Source organism: Daphnia pulicaria, chromosome 1 (genome assembly GCF_021234035.1).
Source record: "Daphnia pulicaria isolate SC F1-1A chromosome 1, SC_F0-13Bv2, whole genome shotgun sequence".
Lineage (NCBI taxonomy): Eukaryota > Metazoa > Arthropoda > Branchiopoda > Diplostraca > Daphniidae > Daphnia > Daphnia pulicaria.
In genome coordinates this window covers 41,086,891-41,103,263 of record NC_060913.1, presented here as the reverse complement: position 1 = coordinate 41,103,263, position 16,373 = coordinate 41,086,891, and the positions used below count along the sequence as shown (strand labels likewise).

The 16,373-nt window shown below is 44.2% G+C and overlaps 1 protein-coding gene and 1 long non-coding RNA gene across 3 annotated transcripts in view; one reads left to right on the top strand and one right to left on the bottom strand.

Annotated features, from left to right (window-relative positions):
- LOC124320491 overlaps nt 1-9,980 on the bottom strand; it is a 125,519-nt gene extending 115,539 nt beyond the window's left edge. The window contains exons 1-2 of the long non-coding RNA XR_006913926.1: nt 9,864-9,980; nt 8,005-8,066 (exon numbers count right to left, since the gene is read on the bottom strand). This is a non-coding gene — a long non-coding RNA (uncharacterized LOC124320491). The remainder of the gene's footprint in view (nt 1-8,004; nt 8,067-9,863) is intronic.
- Nucleotides 2,441-6,318, top strand: LOC124320350 (homeotic protein deformed-like). 2 transcript variants are annotated; one of them, XM_046783200.1, is made up of 2 exons: nt 2,441-4,953; nt 5,186-6,318. In XM_046783200.1, the coding sequence occupies exons 1-2, from the start codon at nt 4,005-4,007 to the stop codon at nt 5,626-5,628; spliced, it is 1,392 nt and encodes a 463-aa protein (XP_046639156.1). In that variant the 5' UTR covers nt 2,441-4,004; the 3' UTR covers nt 5,629-6,318. The 2 variants fall into 2 exon arrangements, with proteins under 2 accessions (XP_046639156.1, XP_046639155.1); XM_046783199.1 differs by having other exon boundaries at nt 2,442-4,953; nt 5,162-6,318.
- Nucleotides 9,981-16,373: the final 6,393 nt, after the last annotated feature.

Here is a 16,373-nt window from a genome sequence, read left to right as displayed (position 1 = left end):
AGGGTGGGCTTGTCTCACCAAAAAAGACGGATCTGCTTGGCTCCTGGAAGGCGAACAGAAGCGTCGACCCGTTACAAAACCAAGACGGATGAGGCATGGGTGGCCACCAGCAAATTTCTTCCTTTTTCTTTCGCTTTACAGGTGCTCAAATGCATCACACAAAAGGGTCAATATTTTGACGGCTCCCAAGGTTCGCAAAGAGGAAACTTAGCTGTTTGTGCGTGTATGTACAGCGATCGACGCGCTAAACTTTTGAACCTGAGCCTTCCATCTTCTTTCCCTGTCCAAACAAATGCGCGCAAATCGCTCTAAATCGGTAAATGACTGAACCGCCTCTCCGTTTTTTCCCTCCCCATGCATCATCATGGGCTTTTTTTCCAGCTTGTTCAAAGCAAATAGACGGAAACGAGAACAAGAGGCAACAACAACACGACGACGTACAAAATCCTCAAACAATTGACGGGGTTCCGCAAATTTTGTCCTACCGGTTATCGCAGACCCACTCGCATCCATCAACTTCTTTTGGCCGTCCAATGATCGCCGAAATTCATGCAAATTTTCCCCTACCAGCGCTTAATAATACCCGATTCCGCCGGAATTCGTCTCTGCTGCAGTTGGCACAGCATTTCCAGGAATTCTTTTCCTGCTAAAGGGATGCGACTTTTCTAGCATTCGTCTCCTAGGTCTCAACCCCAAAAGATAATAATAATCATTAAAAAAAATACCCCGAAGAACCAAAAATCGAGGGAGGCCCACCTCGGAGATATGGCCGCAACTTTTATGATGGGTCAATCCAATTGGCACAGCAGCACATCAAGTTTGAACTAAAGTTCATTAAGTTCCTCGGCAGCGATGCACGAGTCAAGACTTCATAGCAGTTTGGCAAATGGTCGCCAATCATTTCCTTCCCAATCAGGTATCGAGAAGTGGGTAAAGGCGAAATAAGCTTCCGGTTCCGGTTGAGAAACGGGAACCGAATGAAAAAGAAGAAAAAAAAGGAAAATTGTTTTCTGTACCCCTTTGAGTCGGCTATCTAACCTTTCGTATATGGAGCGATATGATGATGATGATATTTCATAGCGTTTGTCTGCCCTTGACTGAAAAATAAACGAGAAACAACACCAGACGGACAGACGGACGGTTCGATCAATCGGGCGCTGCTGCTACACAGTGCGTGTAGTATAGAACTCGGCAAAAGCAAACGGCACAACAACGGCGTCGGGGGGTTCTCTCTTTCTCTCTCTATCTCTCTCCTCTTTGGCGCATTGGCGCGGGCATCATTAATCATTACGCCAGGCGCATGACGCGGCTGGATTTTTTAAGAACCCGCTCGGCTCGGGCAAACGCATACAGCCGCCCCCCTCTTCTTTCATTCGTTCTCTTATTTTTTTTTTCTTTTTCTTTCTTTCCTTTTCTGTCTGACTTTCTTTTCTTTTTTTCTTCTTCTTCTTTCTTCTTTTTCTTTCCCCCTTTTTGTGGATATTTGTCCGCCATCAGTTGCTGGGCTCAGGAAGAGACGAGGAACGTCGCGAGTTCTGCACTATTCATCTCGCCAAAAACTGGATTCACAGCCAGTGGGGGGAAAAGAAAACTTTTATACGGAAGGGATTTTAATACAAAAATAGGACGGTCTTTTTTAAGTCAAAAACGCCCAAAACAAAGTTGAATCAATTTATGCGAGGCGTTGCCGAAAAACGGTGGAATCGGCCAAAAGCCCCGACAAACTCGTCATCGTCCCTCTCGAGCTTTTCTTGTTTTCCCGTTCGAATTCAAAATGGCCAATCGAATGAGTAACTGATAAAAGCAGAAACGATAAAGGGGATGAAGAATAACAAGGTGGCGGCTGGGCATAACACGGCAATAACCGCGTGAAACATACACACACAACAGACAAAGAGCCTAGAGATAAGAGTCTCGGCTAGAAAAGATAGAGGAGGTTTTGTTGCTGGAAAATAGACAAACTCGGGCCGACCGTTTCTCAGTCACTAATTGGAATTCAGTCGGTGCAGAACGGACAGCCTTTCTTCCGTGCCGCCCGTGAGTTTCCAGTACCGCAAAAAATATAAAAACCCAACAGGAAAAATAGAAAAACAAAAATAAAGATAGGTACCGTACAGCAAAACCCCCACCAAAAGAAACCAGAATTATTTCGGAAGTGTCAAAAACACACAAGAGTTGATTGTGTTCTTTCCAGTCGAGCTGAAAACAAATGACGTTTGCCGACCGATCCCGCCTAGTTTCTCGGTCAGGAAAAAAAAAAATACAAAAATCCGGAAAGGACTTTCCAAGGAGACTCGTTGGTGTATTTCCGTGCTCCTCCACCTTGTCTCTCAATGCACCACATCGTCGTGGAAATTGTCTCCAACCATCCACCCTTTCCAACATCATTAGCGCCACAATGTTGCCGGGGCCGGAATTGTCGCTGGCCAGCAAAGACACACACACACACCAAAAGGGTTGCGCTGCTGCTGCGCCGTGGCACCCCCCTATTCCCTACCGACCGAGTGGCACAAACATCTTCCGAGGGTGTCGGTAGCGGGCCAAGACGACTCTCTTTCCACTGGCATGGAACCGGACTAGTCGATCGTTCACCGCCGACCAGGTCTGAAGTGAACAGCGTCAGCCCTCGACCAGCCGAAAAAAAAAAAAAGAAAATAAAAAGAAACTTTCTCGATCATCAAACACTCGTGTCCGAGCGATCCATTAACCATCGGCGGTATAGGAGCGAAAGAAAAACGAGTGAACAAAAATACAAAAGAAGAAATTTTGCCGGTGTCCATCCATTTCCTTTTTCGGTCCGGCAAAACAGTAGGTAGTGGTGAAACGGACAACAAGAGGTGAAACACGATAATTGAAATAGACATCTCTCTCTCTCTCTCTATTTTTGTGTTAAAAAGAAGTGCACAGCTGCCATTGTCAGCGAAAGATCCGTGGTGCGTGTCGACAGAAAACACGGCAGTATTCGTGTCAGAATGAAGCGCAACTGACAAAGTGACAAGGGAGAGGAGGAAAAAGTGGATGTTCGCCCAAGACATCCGAGGGTGTGTCAAGTCGTGTGACATCGCGGACGCTGCCGGCGCACCAGCAGCAGCAGTACCGACCATCGCGCTAAAAGCTCTCAACAAACAAAACATCAACCCGTAGCGGGTCGTAATACTACTCTCCTCATTACCCAACCAATCAGCTCCAGCTGCGTCCGTCTCATCACACAAAAAAATCGACCAGGAACAAAAAGATTCTGCCCCCCTGCAGTCGCTATTGAAACTTTTTCGACAATCATTTCAATTCATTCAACTTTCAACAAGATTTCCATTTCGCTTGAACTTTAGACTATAAGACTCGGGGTCCACTTTCGGAAGACATCAGCCGCTAGAGGCGCATGTGCCCAACTTGTGTGTGTGTGTGTGTAAGGACTTTCTCTGAGCAAATCATCGATCACATCCGCCGCCGGCTGCGCCGGGTTGGGGGAAAAGTTCTTTTTGGATCACTACCACCACACCAGGGCTCCTCTTTTCCAGTGTTCCCTCCCACTCTCTCTCCCTCCCCTACCCCGACACACCCGCTACCCCGTGTGAGTTAAGAGCGTAGAGAGAAGTCGAGGACATCGGCGATTGGTCGACAGGGCCGAGGTCACGTGGCTCGTCCTTCCCCCAACGGGAGGTGGAGCCCCCCGCCAGTTATTTGCTCCAGTCCGCATCGACTCTCTGGCACTGGCACTGGGCACTATAAGCACAAGACATCAACCAGCAACGCGGGCCGGCTGCGAGGAACAAGAAGAGCGCGGACACACACAATCGAGTGAAGAGTGAAACACAGACAAGACATCAGAGTTAGTTACTAGTGAGTGGCCGTCGCCTCCGAATCACATGAGTTATTGGTTAGTTTCGTCACGAAAATCAATTAAAAAATAGTGACGACTCAATTTCGTATTGACACACAAAGAGTCCCAGTCATCAAGATAATCATCATCATCTCCTTGTGTCAATCAGTGGAAGGTAGAATTGATGATCGCCATGAGTTCGTTCTTGATGAACTCCGGGTCGTCGCAGTACGTCGTCGACCCAAAGTTCCCGCCGAGTGAGGAGTACAGTCAGAGCAGTTACATTCCGGCGGCCGTGTCCAGTGACTACTATGTGCCTCACCACCAAGTCCAGCACTACCACGGCTACCACGGGCACCACACGCATCACCACCACAACGTAACTCATCCGTCGTCAGTCACCTCGGCCGCTTCCATGGGCTATTACGGCCAGCATCCCAGTCACGGGGGAGCGGTTGTCAGCGCTGGCGGATATCACGGCGGAGGAGCCTACGGAGCCAACGGAGCGTGCGGAATCGCTGGCACTGGCCAGCAAGTCCAAGTGCCCATGACTGGGCATGTCGCCCCGACTTTAGGCCATCACCATCAGCACCAGCCGCAACAGCAACATCAGCAGAGTCCGGGAATGATTCAACGATCGCCCGCTCCCTCGCCGACGCCTTCGTTGACGTCCATGGTGACCTGCCCGTCCCAGCAGCTCGCGGCCCAACAACAGCAGACCCTTGGACACCAGCAGCTTCAGCTTCAGCACCAACACGTCCAGCAGCAGCAGCAACAACCTCTTCACCAGCAACAACTCAATTCCAGTCATTTACAACAGCAGCAACAACAACAACAACAGCAAAGTCACGGTGTCGTCGGCGGTGGTGGTGTCGTTTCACAGGCATTGATGCAGCATGACCAGCTGTCCCATCTCGGCTCTATGGTGGCTGCCCAGCAGGCCAACGGCCAGCAGCAACAGCTGCAAACACAGACGCAGATCCAGCAGCAACAGAATAACGCCCTGCAATTGTGCCAGCCACCGACGCCCAATAGCCCCGAATCCGATTGCGATGACGGGTCCGACATGTCCGACGACTCTCACAATCCCGTCATTTACCCGTGGATGAAAAAGATTCACGTCGCTGGAGCACGTAAGTTATTGCCATCCTTTTTATACCACTTCAAAAAATTCAAATTTACAGACCCAATTATGTGTTTGTTTTTAAAACCATAATTAGGCCTAAAAAGAGTTTTCAATCAAAATATTTATTACATCTCTAGTGATAAGATAAATTATTAAATTCCTGCACGATTCCGAATAGAACTGTATCACACACTATTTGCCTGTGTTTCATATAGCATCGTTGTCTGATGGTTTCCTAGCCAACGGAGGATTCACGCCGGGAATGGAACCCAAACGACAGCGAACAGCCTACACTCGCCACCAGATTCTCGAGCTGGAAAAAGAATTCCACTTCAATCGCTACCTGACGCGGCGCCGTCGGATCGAAATCGCCCACAGCCTCTGCCTGTCCGAGCGCCAAATTAAAATCTGGTTCCAAAACCGGCGCATGAAGTGGAAAAAGGACAACAAATTGCCAAACACGAAAAATGTCCGCCGGAAGACCAATCCGGCCGGAGTCACGACGACAGCCACCGGCGTGCCCATCATCACGACGGCGGCCAATAACACGACGACCACCAGCACGCCGACCCCCACCGGTAATTCGCAATCGTCCAATCCGCCCAGATCCAACGAGACGCCCACGTTTCAGGATTGCGGAATTCTAAACATTAAACCCGACTACGGTCTCACCAATCTCTAATTTTAAATAGTCGAAAGGGGGCGAAAAAAAATAAGGGTCAAGTCAAGTCGAGTTCAAAATTGTTATACAAAACGAAAAAGTGCGTTGCGGAAATAATCACAACTATACCTCCAAACAACCAGAAAGATTTTGTAAGACAATTGAATCCTTCGCTTCTTTCTCTTCGTCGTTTACACACCTTCAGCTCCTCCTGCGAATGGCTAAAAGGTTTACCTCAGGGTTTTTTTCTTCTTTTCATTGTACATATACGACTACAATTCGTGTAACCTGTTTTTTGTCACCTTGTAGACTTATCTCTCTCTCTTCTTCTCATTTAAAACTTTGTATTCGATTTTTAAAAAAAAAGTCTCGCGACTCTCCGTAATCTCGTCCGACAGCAGGGTAGTAAGATTCTGTTTTCATTCTCTCTTTTCCTTGTTCTACATGTGTTTCTCAAGTTAAGCGGAATTACCGATTCTACTAAAAACATCGTGCGTTATAATTTACACAGCGTCGTCGGGTCAGTTCTCTTTCAATTGTTCATTTCCTCTGGCGTAAGAAATGTAACAACCAATTGAAAAGTTAACAGATCTCGCCGCAACTGCAGTCATCATGTAATATCTAAAAAAATAAAAACAAGCCAGCGATAACATTTGAGTTCCCGCTAAAAAAAAAAACAAAAAAGTCTGGCTGTGTGTTTAGCTTGTTAGATTGTTGTAGCGAGTCAATCGGGCCTCCCTGTACTATATCTATATTTCTCAGTCGATATAACAAACAAAAAGAGCCCGATAAAAACATTATTCGAAAATCAAAATCTCTTCTTTTCTCCTTTAAACTTTGTTTTTTTTGGGGGGGTTGTTCAAAGCTTTTTTAAGAAAAGAATTTCAAAATTCGCACGCACCGCAAACTGTCATCGGACAACTAGCGCGTGTTTGGCTGCGTTCGCGTTTCCCTTGAATATTGCACAGCGCGAAGAATTTTAATGTGTTTTTCACTTTTGGCTGAACCCGATCAAAGTGGAATACGAAAAATAGTGAATAGGGCGCGGTCTCTCTGTGTGTCATGGGCCCCGGGTGGGAGGAGTAGGTCGGCCCTCATTACGCGACTCCAAACTCGTCGGTTTTTATTTTTATGGGCCTATTCATTGGCCCCTGAACTCTATTGTCGTTGTGTGGCAAGCCCAAAACATTAACTGTGTGACCCCCACAAAGTTTGTTTCGAGTGTGTGTGTGTGTGTGTCGGCTGGCGCGTGTTGTGTCGAAACTGTGTAAACACATCCGAGGATGAATCGCGCCAATGTATATTGTAGGCCTGACGACATTTACTCTGTGCCATTGCCGGGCTACTGGACTATTCTCTCCCTTGGCCGCTTATTGCCTCTTTCGCCGAGGCAATAAAAATAGGAGCAAATGGCCCATTTATTTCCCCGAAGAGTCGCTTCACCTGCCACCCACAAACAAACTTTTCTTCTTCTTTTTTTATTATTATTATTAGAATTCCCCACCGATTTTTGCACACCAAAAGAGATGGGAACCGCCGCGTCCCAGAGTTCCTAAATACCTGCGCTTTCCTATCACATTAAAAGAGAAGAGCAAGAAGATTAAATACATGTAGAAAATAGCTTCCCTCATTAGAAGAAAGCGACGGAATTCTTTTACTATTTTTTTTTTCACTTTTATCTCTCCCACTTTTGTTTTAGTTGAACAAGAATCAAAAGAGAAGATGCAGAAATCAGCTACAACTTTATAGCGCGATTTCGCATCAAGTCAAACAGTTTGTGCGTGTTATTATTGTAAGTGTCTTTCGTTTTCTGTCACATCATGTTTGCAAACATTTTCCCCGTCATTTCGATTCTTTCAGCGCAGTGTGAAAAAAATGTCACTGAGAGGTTCTCGCCATGATTTGAATAAACCCAATTGACTAAAACGGCAAACAGAATAATAATAATGATTTAAATTTGACGTAGTCTTTTCACTCTCATACTCGGTGGTGAAAAACAACATGGGAAAACAACTGCAGCCGTTTTATCATTTCGTCTCTTCTGTCATCAATGTGTATGTTCTGTACAGTGATTTACCATATTGTGTAGCTATTCTCTAAACAAATACGACTGGAGCAACACACACACAGACAGACAAAACCCCGCAGAAATTAAGACATCCATCTTTCTTCTTCCTTCTTTGCTGTACAGAGAAAACAAAAAAACCAACGTGTGTCTACCCCCCGTAAAACAATTTCACCGTGTTTCAAATGTCCTAGAAAATTCTCCCTCCGACGCGAGTCTACACACCATTTTTACACCCCGTTAGCGGTCACTATTTCGTTGAAACCACCTTTTATTTCCTCATTTTTTCTTAGTCTGTAAAATAAAAAAAACAAATATCGATTTCTCCCTACCTCTATCCAAGCCCCGTCGTTTCGTGTGAAAGTCCTAGTTCCGCAACCCCGTCGTGAAGAATCTGAAAACAAAAAAAAACAAACAAACAATTGTGTCTGATGAATTTATATTGATCATGCAATAAAAGTAAAAAAAATTAAATAAACATAAATCGAGTGTGCAAACGTGTGTCCATCTTCTTATTTTGATTGCCTGTTCTAATATATATACCCAGGCCTAGAATGGCAATTTCATCATCAAATGTGAAATTGATAATCTAAATGAATTAAATGGTGCGCTCTCGTTCACAACAAAAACCTACAGCACACAATGTGCATACGAGAGAGAAAAAAGGGCAGCCCTACAGAAGAAAAAATAAGAGGGGGGAATTTTGTTTTTCTTTCTATCTCTACATGGATTATTGAATCGAATCCCATTAGTTGTGCAACGTCATGGCCGCCACGGCTCGGAGTGCCTAAAAGTCTGCCGCGTGAATTCAAACCCCTCGCACACACACAGCGTGTATGTTCCATGAATGCCAACATCTACATACAACCGCTGGCATTATATGTAGGCAGATATACAGATGTTGGACTCGGACAAAAGGTCCTCAAACAAAACAAAATACCAACATGCAGCAGTACACCACATTTTACAGTTACGGCGCTATAATTCCGATTAAAACGGTTAATTTCGTTTAAAAGGGAGAAAATTTCGTCAACAAAAATTGCGGCCAGATTTACAATGAGACTTTTGACATTCTGTGGAAATCAAGAGGAGACAAGGACCGAGAAAGAATAAAATCCCGCGACGTTGATGACGACCGTGAAACGTGACGGGAGTGAAATACGTTTATTCCTTTTACTTTTTCTTTTTTTTACCGCTCGCCTATTCATGTACAAAGTAAAAATGACCAAGCTGGTTACACTATTGGTCGGCATTTCTCTCTCTCTCTCTCGGAATCTTCTTCTTCTTCTCCATCACAAAACGAATATGGCGGTTTTCCTCTTTGAGAAAACAAACAGCGTTCTCAGTTCTTTTCCCGGCCTTGAAAACAAACAAAAATCTTATTTCTTTCCGTATGAAAATGACCAGCAAAAGAGGTGACCGTGCTCTACAGTCACGATTCACTCACGCCGAATAATTTTAAAATCATACGAAATGGCGCCCAACAACAGAGACACGGAATTGAGCTGCCAATTAAAGATGATGGAAATAAAAGAGATTTCATCAACAGCAGAGTCGTGGGGAGAAAAGAAAAAGAGAGCGAGTTCTGCCTTTTTCTGTGGAGTGCCGTGCCAAGTGGAGGAGACTGACAACCATAAATCTCGACAGGGCAACATTCATCATGGGACACGGGACAGGATGGTGGTGTGGCCCCCCCTCCCGACCCATTGATTTTTTCTTCCACATCCACCCCAGCTCTCTCCTCCCTCTCTTCCGTGTGAGTCGGCCAATCCACCCACACGCTCCCGCCAGCACCACCCTCTTCTTCCTCTTGTGTTAATACATATAAAAGAGGACGTGGCACACAGCAAAGATTTTCCCTCTGCGTGCTGCACAACGAACACACACACACACACCCAACAACAAGAGAGCTTAAGGGAAAATACATCTATCTGATTCACTCTCTGTGTAGCATAGAAGCAGTCAGCAGCCTACACATAACAATGTGCTAGTGTGCCCATTGGTTGGCTCAGTCCCATCTAACCGGGTGTGTGTGTGTGTGTGTGGAAGATATTGATTTCCTGCTTCGATTCCACGACACACTAACAGTGAGTGGGTTTGTGTGTTGCCACCAAAACGTGGCACAGGGCACATCAGGCACACATGTTCCGAGCTATTTGGGGGAAATTGAAATTCGAAATCAAATATTTACCAATGCCATGTTGAGGAGGAGACTTCAAACACGAAAGCACGAAAGAGTTTGAGAAATTTCACACAATTTTATAGTTCGAAATGTGAAGGGAAAGAAAGTCAAATGTCTGAACACTAACTCATCACCACGTTATGCAAAGAACTGAATTAAGTCGTGTTGTCTGCTAGGATTTCACCCTACCCCCTTACCCATGGCGTTGCCATTTTGTTTTCTGCAGCGCTGTTCTATAATGAATTAATTACTTCTGAAAACCAATAAAAATTCTAACAAATTAATTCATTTATCTAAAAATGTTTGAGCTCATTAGTTGTCTGTCAACTACTACACTAAGTCAACGGTTATTGTTTGACGACATTTTTATGGGGCCGGCGTCTAATGAACGTCGAGGCGTTCTTTCACACATAAACATAACATTCACTGTCAAAAGATCGGTAGTTGTAGCAGTAGGCAGAACCTGCCACGACCGAAAGCAATAGAAACGATGAGTGGGGAAAAAGAAATAGTATAACCTAACAACCACACACAAAAAAGGCGGTGGCGACGATTAGAGCGGTCGGCTTGATGGCGTCATTAAGCCACACACGAGACACACAGTGTGTGATGTCTATAACCACCAACTTACACAGACACTTTCACAGTAAAAAAAAAAGGAGATAAACAAGTCGTATAGATAGTCAAAGTGACAAGAGGGAGAGAAGTATTAAGTACCTCTTCCATCATCTTTTCCCATTGAGAAAAAAGTGCTGTGGGTTGACTCGCCGTTGAAACCGAAACGAAACGACATGATCGATATAGTCGACGAAAAACCGATTGACTACCGCACTAACTTGCGATGATGATTATATACAAACCACGGTCAATTTTCACATGTCGTTTGGCGGCGATCGTTTGACAAATTGGTGACGATTTTACCTTGAAAACGATTTAGTCGAAGACTATTCGTCCTTGTTTATTGCGTCCGTTTGCATTAAGAATGGAGGCAGGCAACAAGTGGTTTGAAATTTAAGGAATCATCAGATAGTTTAAATAGCATGAGACACAGCCATGGAAAGCGGGGTGGGGCCATTGACCAGTCGCAGCAGCTATGGAGTGATACTATTCCACACAATCCATTTGTTACAAGGCTGGCTGATTTATTTTTTCAGTTGGTGGCGTCAGTTTACGAGCTAGGCGTCCAGCATCGAGAGCAACAAACAGGAGCAGACAGACATGAAAGAAAAAGAAAGAAATTCCTTTTTATTTATTTTAGATTGTATTTTTTTTTTATTTTTTTTTTTTTCAAAAATGGAATAAATAAATAACGAAATCTAAAGAAAAAAGTTGGGAAAAACGCGAAGGTCTCCAGGGGTGAAAAGCTTTGAAAGTTCGGGCATATAAGAAACTTGTATATGTGTGCAAGTCGACCGAAAGAATGTTATTGAAGATCCTGCTGACTCCTCCGGTTCCTCCAAGAGAGGGGGGGAGGGAAGAACCTGGAAACTTTGTTGGATGGAAAAAGACAAGAAAATAGAAGCGGGGAGGAGGGCGACATATCCAAGAGTTGGGGGTGGGTTGGTTGGGTGGGCAAAGAAGAAAGAAGAGGGGGGGGGGGGGTTTCAAACTCCCGGACTGGAGCGAGCTGCTGGAAGCTCTAGGATCCGATATATCCGAAGAGGATTTTCTCGTCTCTCTCCGGCTTCGACTCGGCTGTATGTAGAGCCGCCCAATAAGATTAATGATCCAGAGTCCCCCCATTGGGTTTTCCTTGTGTACAGCAGCTGCTCTATGCATGTTGCTGCTGGATGTTGTCTATGCGTAGACTCTGCCAGCTAAGAGAGTAGTACAGTGTCTTTCTACCCCCAAAAAGAAGAAGAAAAAGAAAAAAAAGAGCCCTAGATAAAGATAGTACAGTCGAGGGAGCACAAAAGAGAGCTCTGGCCAAACTGGAAAAAGGGTTGATTCTTTTTCTTCATCTCGTTTTCCCCCTTTCGTCTTACATGTGAACGGCTTTTCGTTCTCAGACCGCCATCTCCCGCTTCCCTATTGGCTCGAAAATAATAATAATAATAATAAAAAAAGGTTCCTATAGTGGTAAGACTAGGGGGGGGGGGGGTGAAGATGGAGAGTGGGAGTTCGAAGAAGAGATCCAGCGAGACGAAAGAGAGTCGCATTTTCATGTGGATAAAGCTCTCCACGCACACAAGACATGTGCTTATGGATATTGGATGTTACCCGCGACCACCTCCGGAGTTAGTCGGAGGGAGAAAGATGAGAAGAAAACGTTAAAGAAAGGTGAGATGATGATACAAAGCCGACTAGATGATGATTAAGAGTTGATGCCTTTAACTTGACCGCCTAGATGATGACTTTTTGTGAGTAGGGTCTTGTGACGCAATATCTAGCGCACTCTAGCGAAGCCGCATTGAATCATTTCTGTCGGGAACTGCCGGAGTCGCCGCGAGATGTTTCGAGCCCGCGAAAGAATAAAACGGAAATTTAAAATAATAAATCAATACGAACTTTGAGTTAAATTCCATGAAATAACTATAGGAGAAGAAGTTTGCGAAAATTCCCATCCATACTTCTATACCCTCTTTATTCTTATGGCTATTCTATAGGCATCAGGACGGGTAGAGACGCGGTCCACTTATAATAGACCTCATGCCGCCTCTAAATAATGCAAGATCCGCCCGTCCCATCATTAATCAAAGCCACGGCCAGCAACACCACCACCACCATCGTGTGTCTACGCATGTGAGCTCGCGCATCGGTGCGACTTTAATCCCACCTTGTTGTGTACACGAGGAAAACCCTAGCGCACCGGTCCCTTATTTTTTTTCCTTTCTCTCCCCAACACCGATCCTCTCAAAGCTATAACACAAAATGCCTGGCTTATTATACTGTACATAAAAACCGTGAAAAACTCTGCATCTTTTTTACTTGGATACATTTCTTCTTCCTCATTCTTTCCTTTCCGCGCGCGTTTGTCCATTGATAAGTTCATTCAACACTGGAAGATTCCCGTCGATTTTTTTCTTCCCACGAGTGTGGAAATATACATCTATTTGATTCCATCATCAAATCGATATATAAACCTATGCATCGAAGAAATGAAAATAAATAAATAAATAATGGAATGAGAATGAATCTCTGAATGTTTGTGTAACACCACTCAGCCAGTGAATTTGTGCGAGTAAATAATACGGTCGTAAACGCGTCCATAAAAGGGGTGTTAATGTCTGCGGCTCTCGTGGTCGAGGGAAATGATCGTGCCGAACGATCATGTGGAGGACCGCCGTTTTCATTTTTTTATTTTATGGCGCCCTAGAAAACATCAAACTAACACCACCGACATGAGTGTTGTGTGTGTAGAGCCCAGACTATTACCCCAGAATGGGATGAGATGATGATTATGGACAGTCATCACTGGTTGGCCTTATCCTCCATTATCTTCTTAAGGCACAGTGGCTGATTTCGGTCGTTTAAAACAACCTTTTTTTCTTTTTTGGGGGGACCTTAACGGCCACAGCCTTTGGTGATGGATCTTTTTTTCAAAAACAGCTCCTGCGCATCAAAAATACGAATGAGGTACCACTCGGCTACTGTTTTCGGTTTGCCTTGTAGTGTGGTACGACTGTACGTCGTCAAGATATTCACAATGTTTGTTTCGTCTTTGGGGCGCGCCATGATCACCTACAAATGACTTAATGCCCAGTCGAGATGGGGCTCGGTTAAAACAGCCCCAGCAGCGTCTTCAGCAACAATAACACGCAGGTGAAAAACGGGGAAAACAGCAATTAAGACTCTATTTGATTCTATTTTCGTTTCGTCTCTTTTTCTTTTCTCGGGTTGAACCTGTTTTGTTGTTTGCCTCTTCGCCGTTTTTTTTTTACTGATGAGGTCGAGACGAAAAAGGATATGAGCGCAGATATTGGAAATTGCCCCTGATGACCTGGTTTTTTCAACTCTCGGAGATGTTTCCCTGGCAAACGCAAAGAGATATACTAACACAGCCGAGAAAAAGGGTGGCAGCAGAGTAACTGGAAGAAGAAGAAAAAATAAGAATAATAATAAGAAAAAGGGTCTCCCATATTTTTATGGCCCCCCCTTTTACTTTATCCCTTTTTTTCTTTTTTGGGCTGTCTCCTAGCTATATAGCCGGATGACACCCATAAACCTCTCACGACGGACGGGCACCGGTCATTTTGACAAATGACTTGTATATGTGTGCATGTGCAGCTATAGGGCCTACACACAGGTTTAGATGCAGTGCGGATTGCTGTGCGCCCCACGCCAAGAAAGAACAGGGTATCTATCCTTTTGAATCCCTAACATTTCGCGTTCGTTTTTATTTTATTTTATTTTTTTCATTTTTTACCACCTTTTCCAAGAGTCTCGTGCTTGTTCGGACGATGAGACACAAAGATACTACAGTACCAGCACAAACATGGTGCACACAGAAAAAAATAAACAAAACGGAAAAAATTGGTAGTAGCCCCACAGAAAGGATGGCAAATCAAGATATGTGCGTCTGCTTGGTTGTAGTGGCTATATGGGGGTCTCCTTCTAGGACTAATGACTTGATTGATCATTAAGAAGAGCTGGCCTGCTACTGTGCACGTACGGGTATATAGGGTAGCGAGTGGGATGCTGGTGTATAGGCCACAGAGGAGCCCTGTACAAGTGAATACGCTATAAATTTGTATGTGTACATTCGAGAGAAGAAGAAAAAAAAAAGAGTGTAGTATTCGTAAATGGCCAGACAACTTTAGCGGGGCTTTGATAAATACTGTGCCAATCCAGCGACTACTTGACAGATATTTCCTTCATCTTCCTCCTTGTAAACTGATCATGTGCCACACTTGACATCTTCTTACTTTGTATTTTTTACCAGTCATAAAAGAATTTTGTCGAATTTTGTCACAAATTTCCCTCCTCTACAATAAGAAAGAAAAAATAGGAATCTCTGTCAAGTCTGCGACGAGGCTAGAGCTATAGCGCATCAATTAACCTGAAACCCAACTAAAAGCGAATAATGGGATTCACAAGTGTAAAAAAGATCTGAAAATGATTTCAGAGACTGCCAGCCCATTTTCACACTGTCTAGAAACAACATGGAAACACGAGAAAGTGGCAAAAGTTTCTTTTTTTAAACGCCAAACTGTAACGGCTGCACAAAATTAAACCGGTCGCATTTCTACAGGATTTCGGTGTAGAGTGCCAATTTTTTGTCAAGTCACGAGTGTGTAGTAGTATATAGAACTTTTAGACAAGCCAAGATATTTTTTTGTTCAGATTTTTTTTTTATTTTATTTTTTCTTCTTCAATGTTGAACAAGGAAGGATTCCAAATTCTTTCTGGCTTGGCTTCTCATTCCTTGCCAAAAAAGTTATATAGTAGAAGTTTGGGTTTAGTTACTTACTATACACAGCCGGCTGGTGGTAACAGGGCGCCAGCCAAACCAGAAAATCAAATACAAATAAAGTTAAGTCATATATTTATTTTATCTTTGCAGACGCGTAGAAAATGAATGGCGGGTCGCCAGAAGCTTGGCAACAACAAAAAAGAAATAAATTAAAATAAATTAAAGTAGAAATAAAAAAGGGGAGCACCGACCGCAAGCTTCAAACCGCGCGTGATACGACCCAAACATTCCTTTTAAATGTTGCTGGAATGATTTCAAACTTCTTTTCAATGTTAGAATTACCTTAAAAGAAAATATGATCCCAATCGTATCGAATTGATGTTACAGTTGATAGGGGCGACGGCGTAGGAGCGCACTTCATTCAATTACTTTTCATCCCCCGATATTCCCAAGAGAGAGAGAATAAGTGGGGCTTTGGATGATTCAATTACAATGTTTGACTCGTTCCCTCCATCTTCCCTTCATGACTAAATGGGTGCAACACGACCGTGTTAAAAAAATTGGATCACGAAGAACCCTGTGACTTCCTTCTTCTAGCTGACCCGATTTAAATCGCATTACATCTTACAGCATTCAATTTAAGTGCGTTTAACTTTGTTGGAATGATCTCTCCCCTTGTACGATTCGTTGTGTTTTTGCTGTTGGGAAGTTTTGCTCCCAAACCAAAAATCCAAAGTAAATAAAGTATAGAAAAAGAGCAAGGGCGGGGAAAAGAGCAACTAGGAGCGCGTCGGCGGTATAGTCTGTAGCCCCGGCATCCGAGAGAGAGAAAAGGATGTGTGTGTGTGTGTCGATGCGGGATTTCCGCTCAGCCGTCCAACAGGACCAGGAAAAGTTTAAGAAAGAAAAAGAAAAGAAGAAAAAAAATAGAGGAGCGCACAAGTAAAAACGAAAGAAAGAAAACTCCCTGTCACAAGTCCAAGGCAGCGCCATGTTCGACAGTGATGGATGATCGCGGCGCTAGGCGACGCCAAAAAGAACCTCGGAAAGGTTTTTCTTTTTCTTTTTTATTATTTTCCTCTCTGTATATTGCTCTCGACGAACCGACGAGGACGCAATCTGCGACCTTTTGTACGCTGTCTTGTGTGCTGCTGCTGCTTGCATGA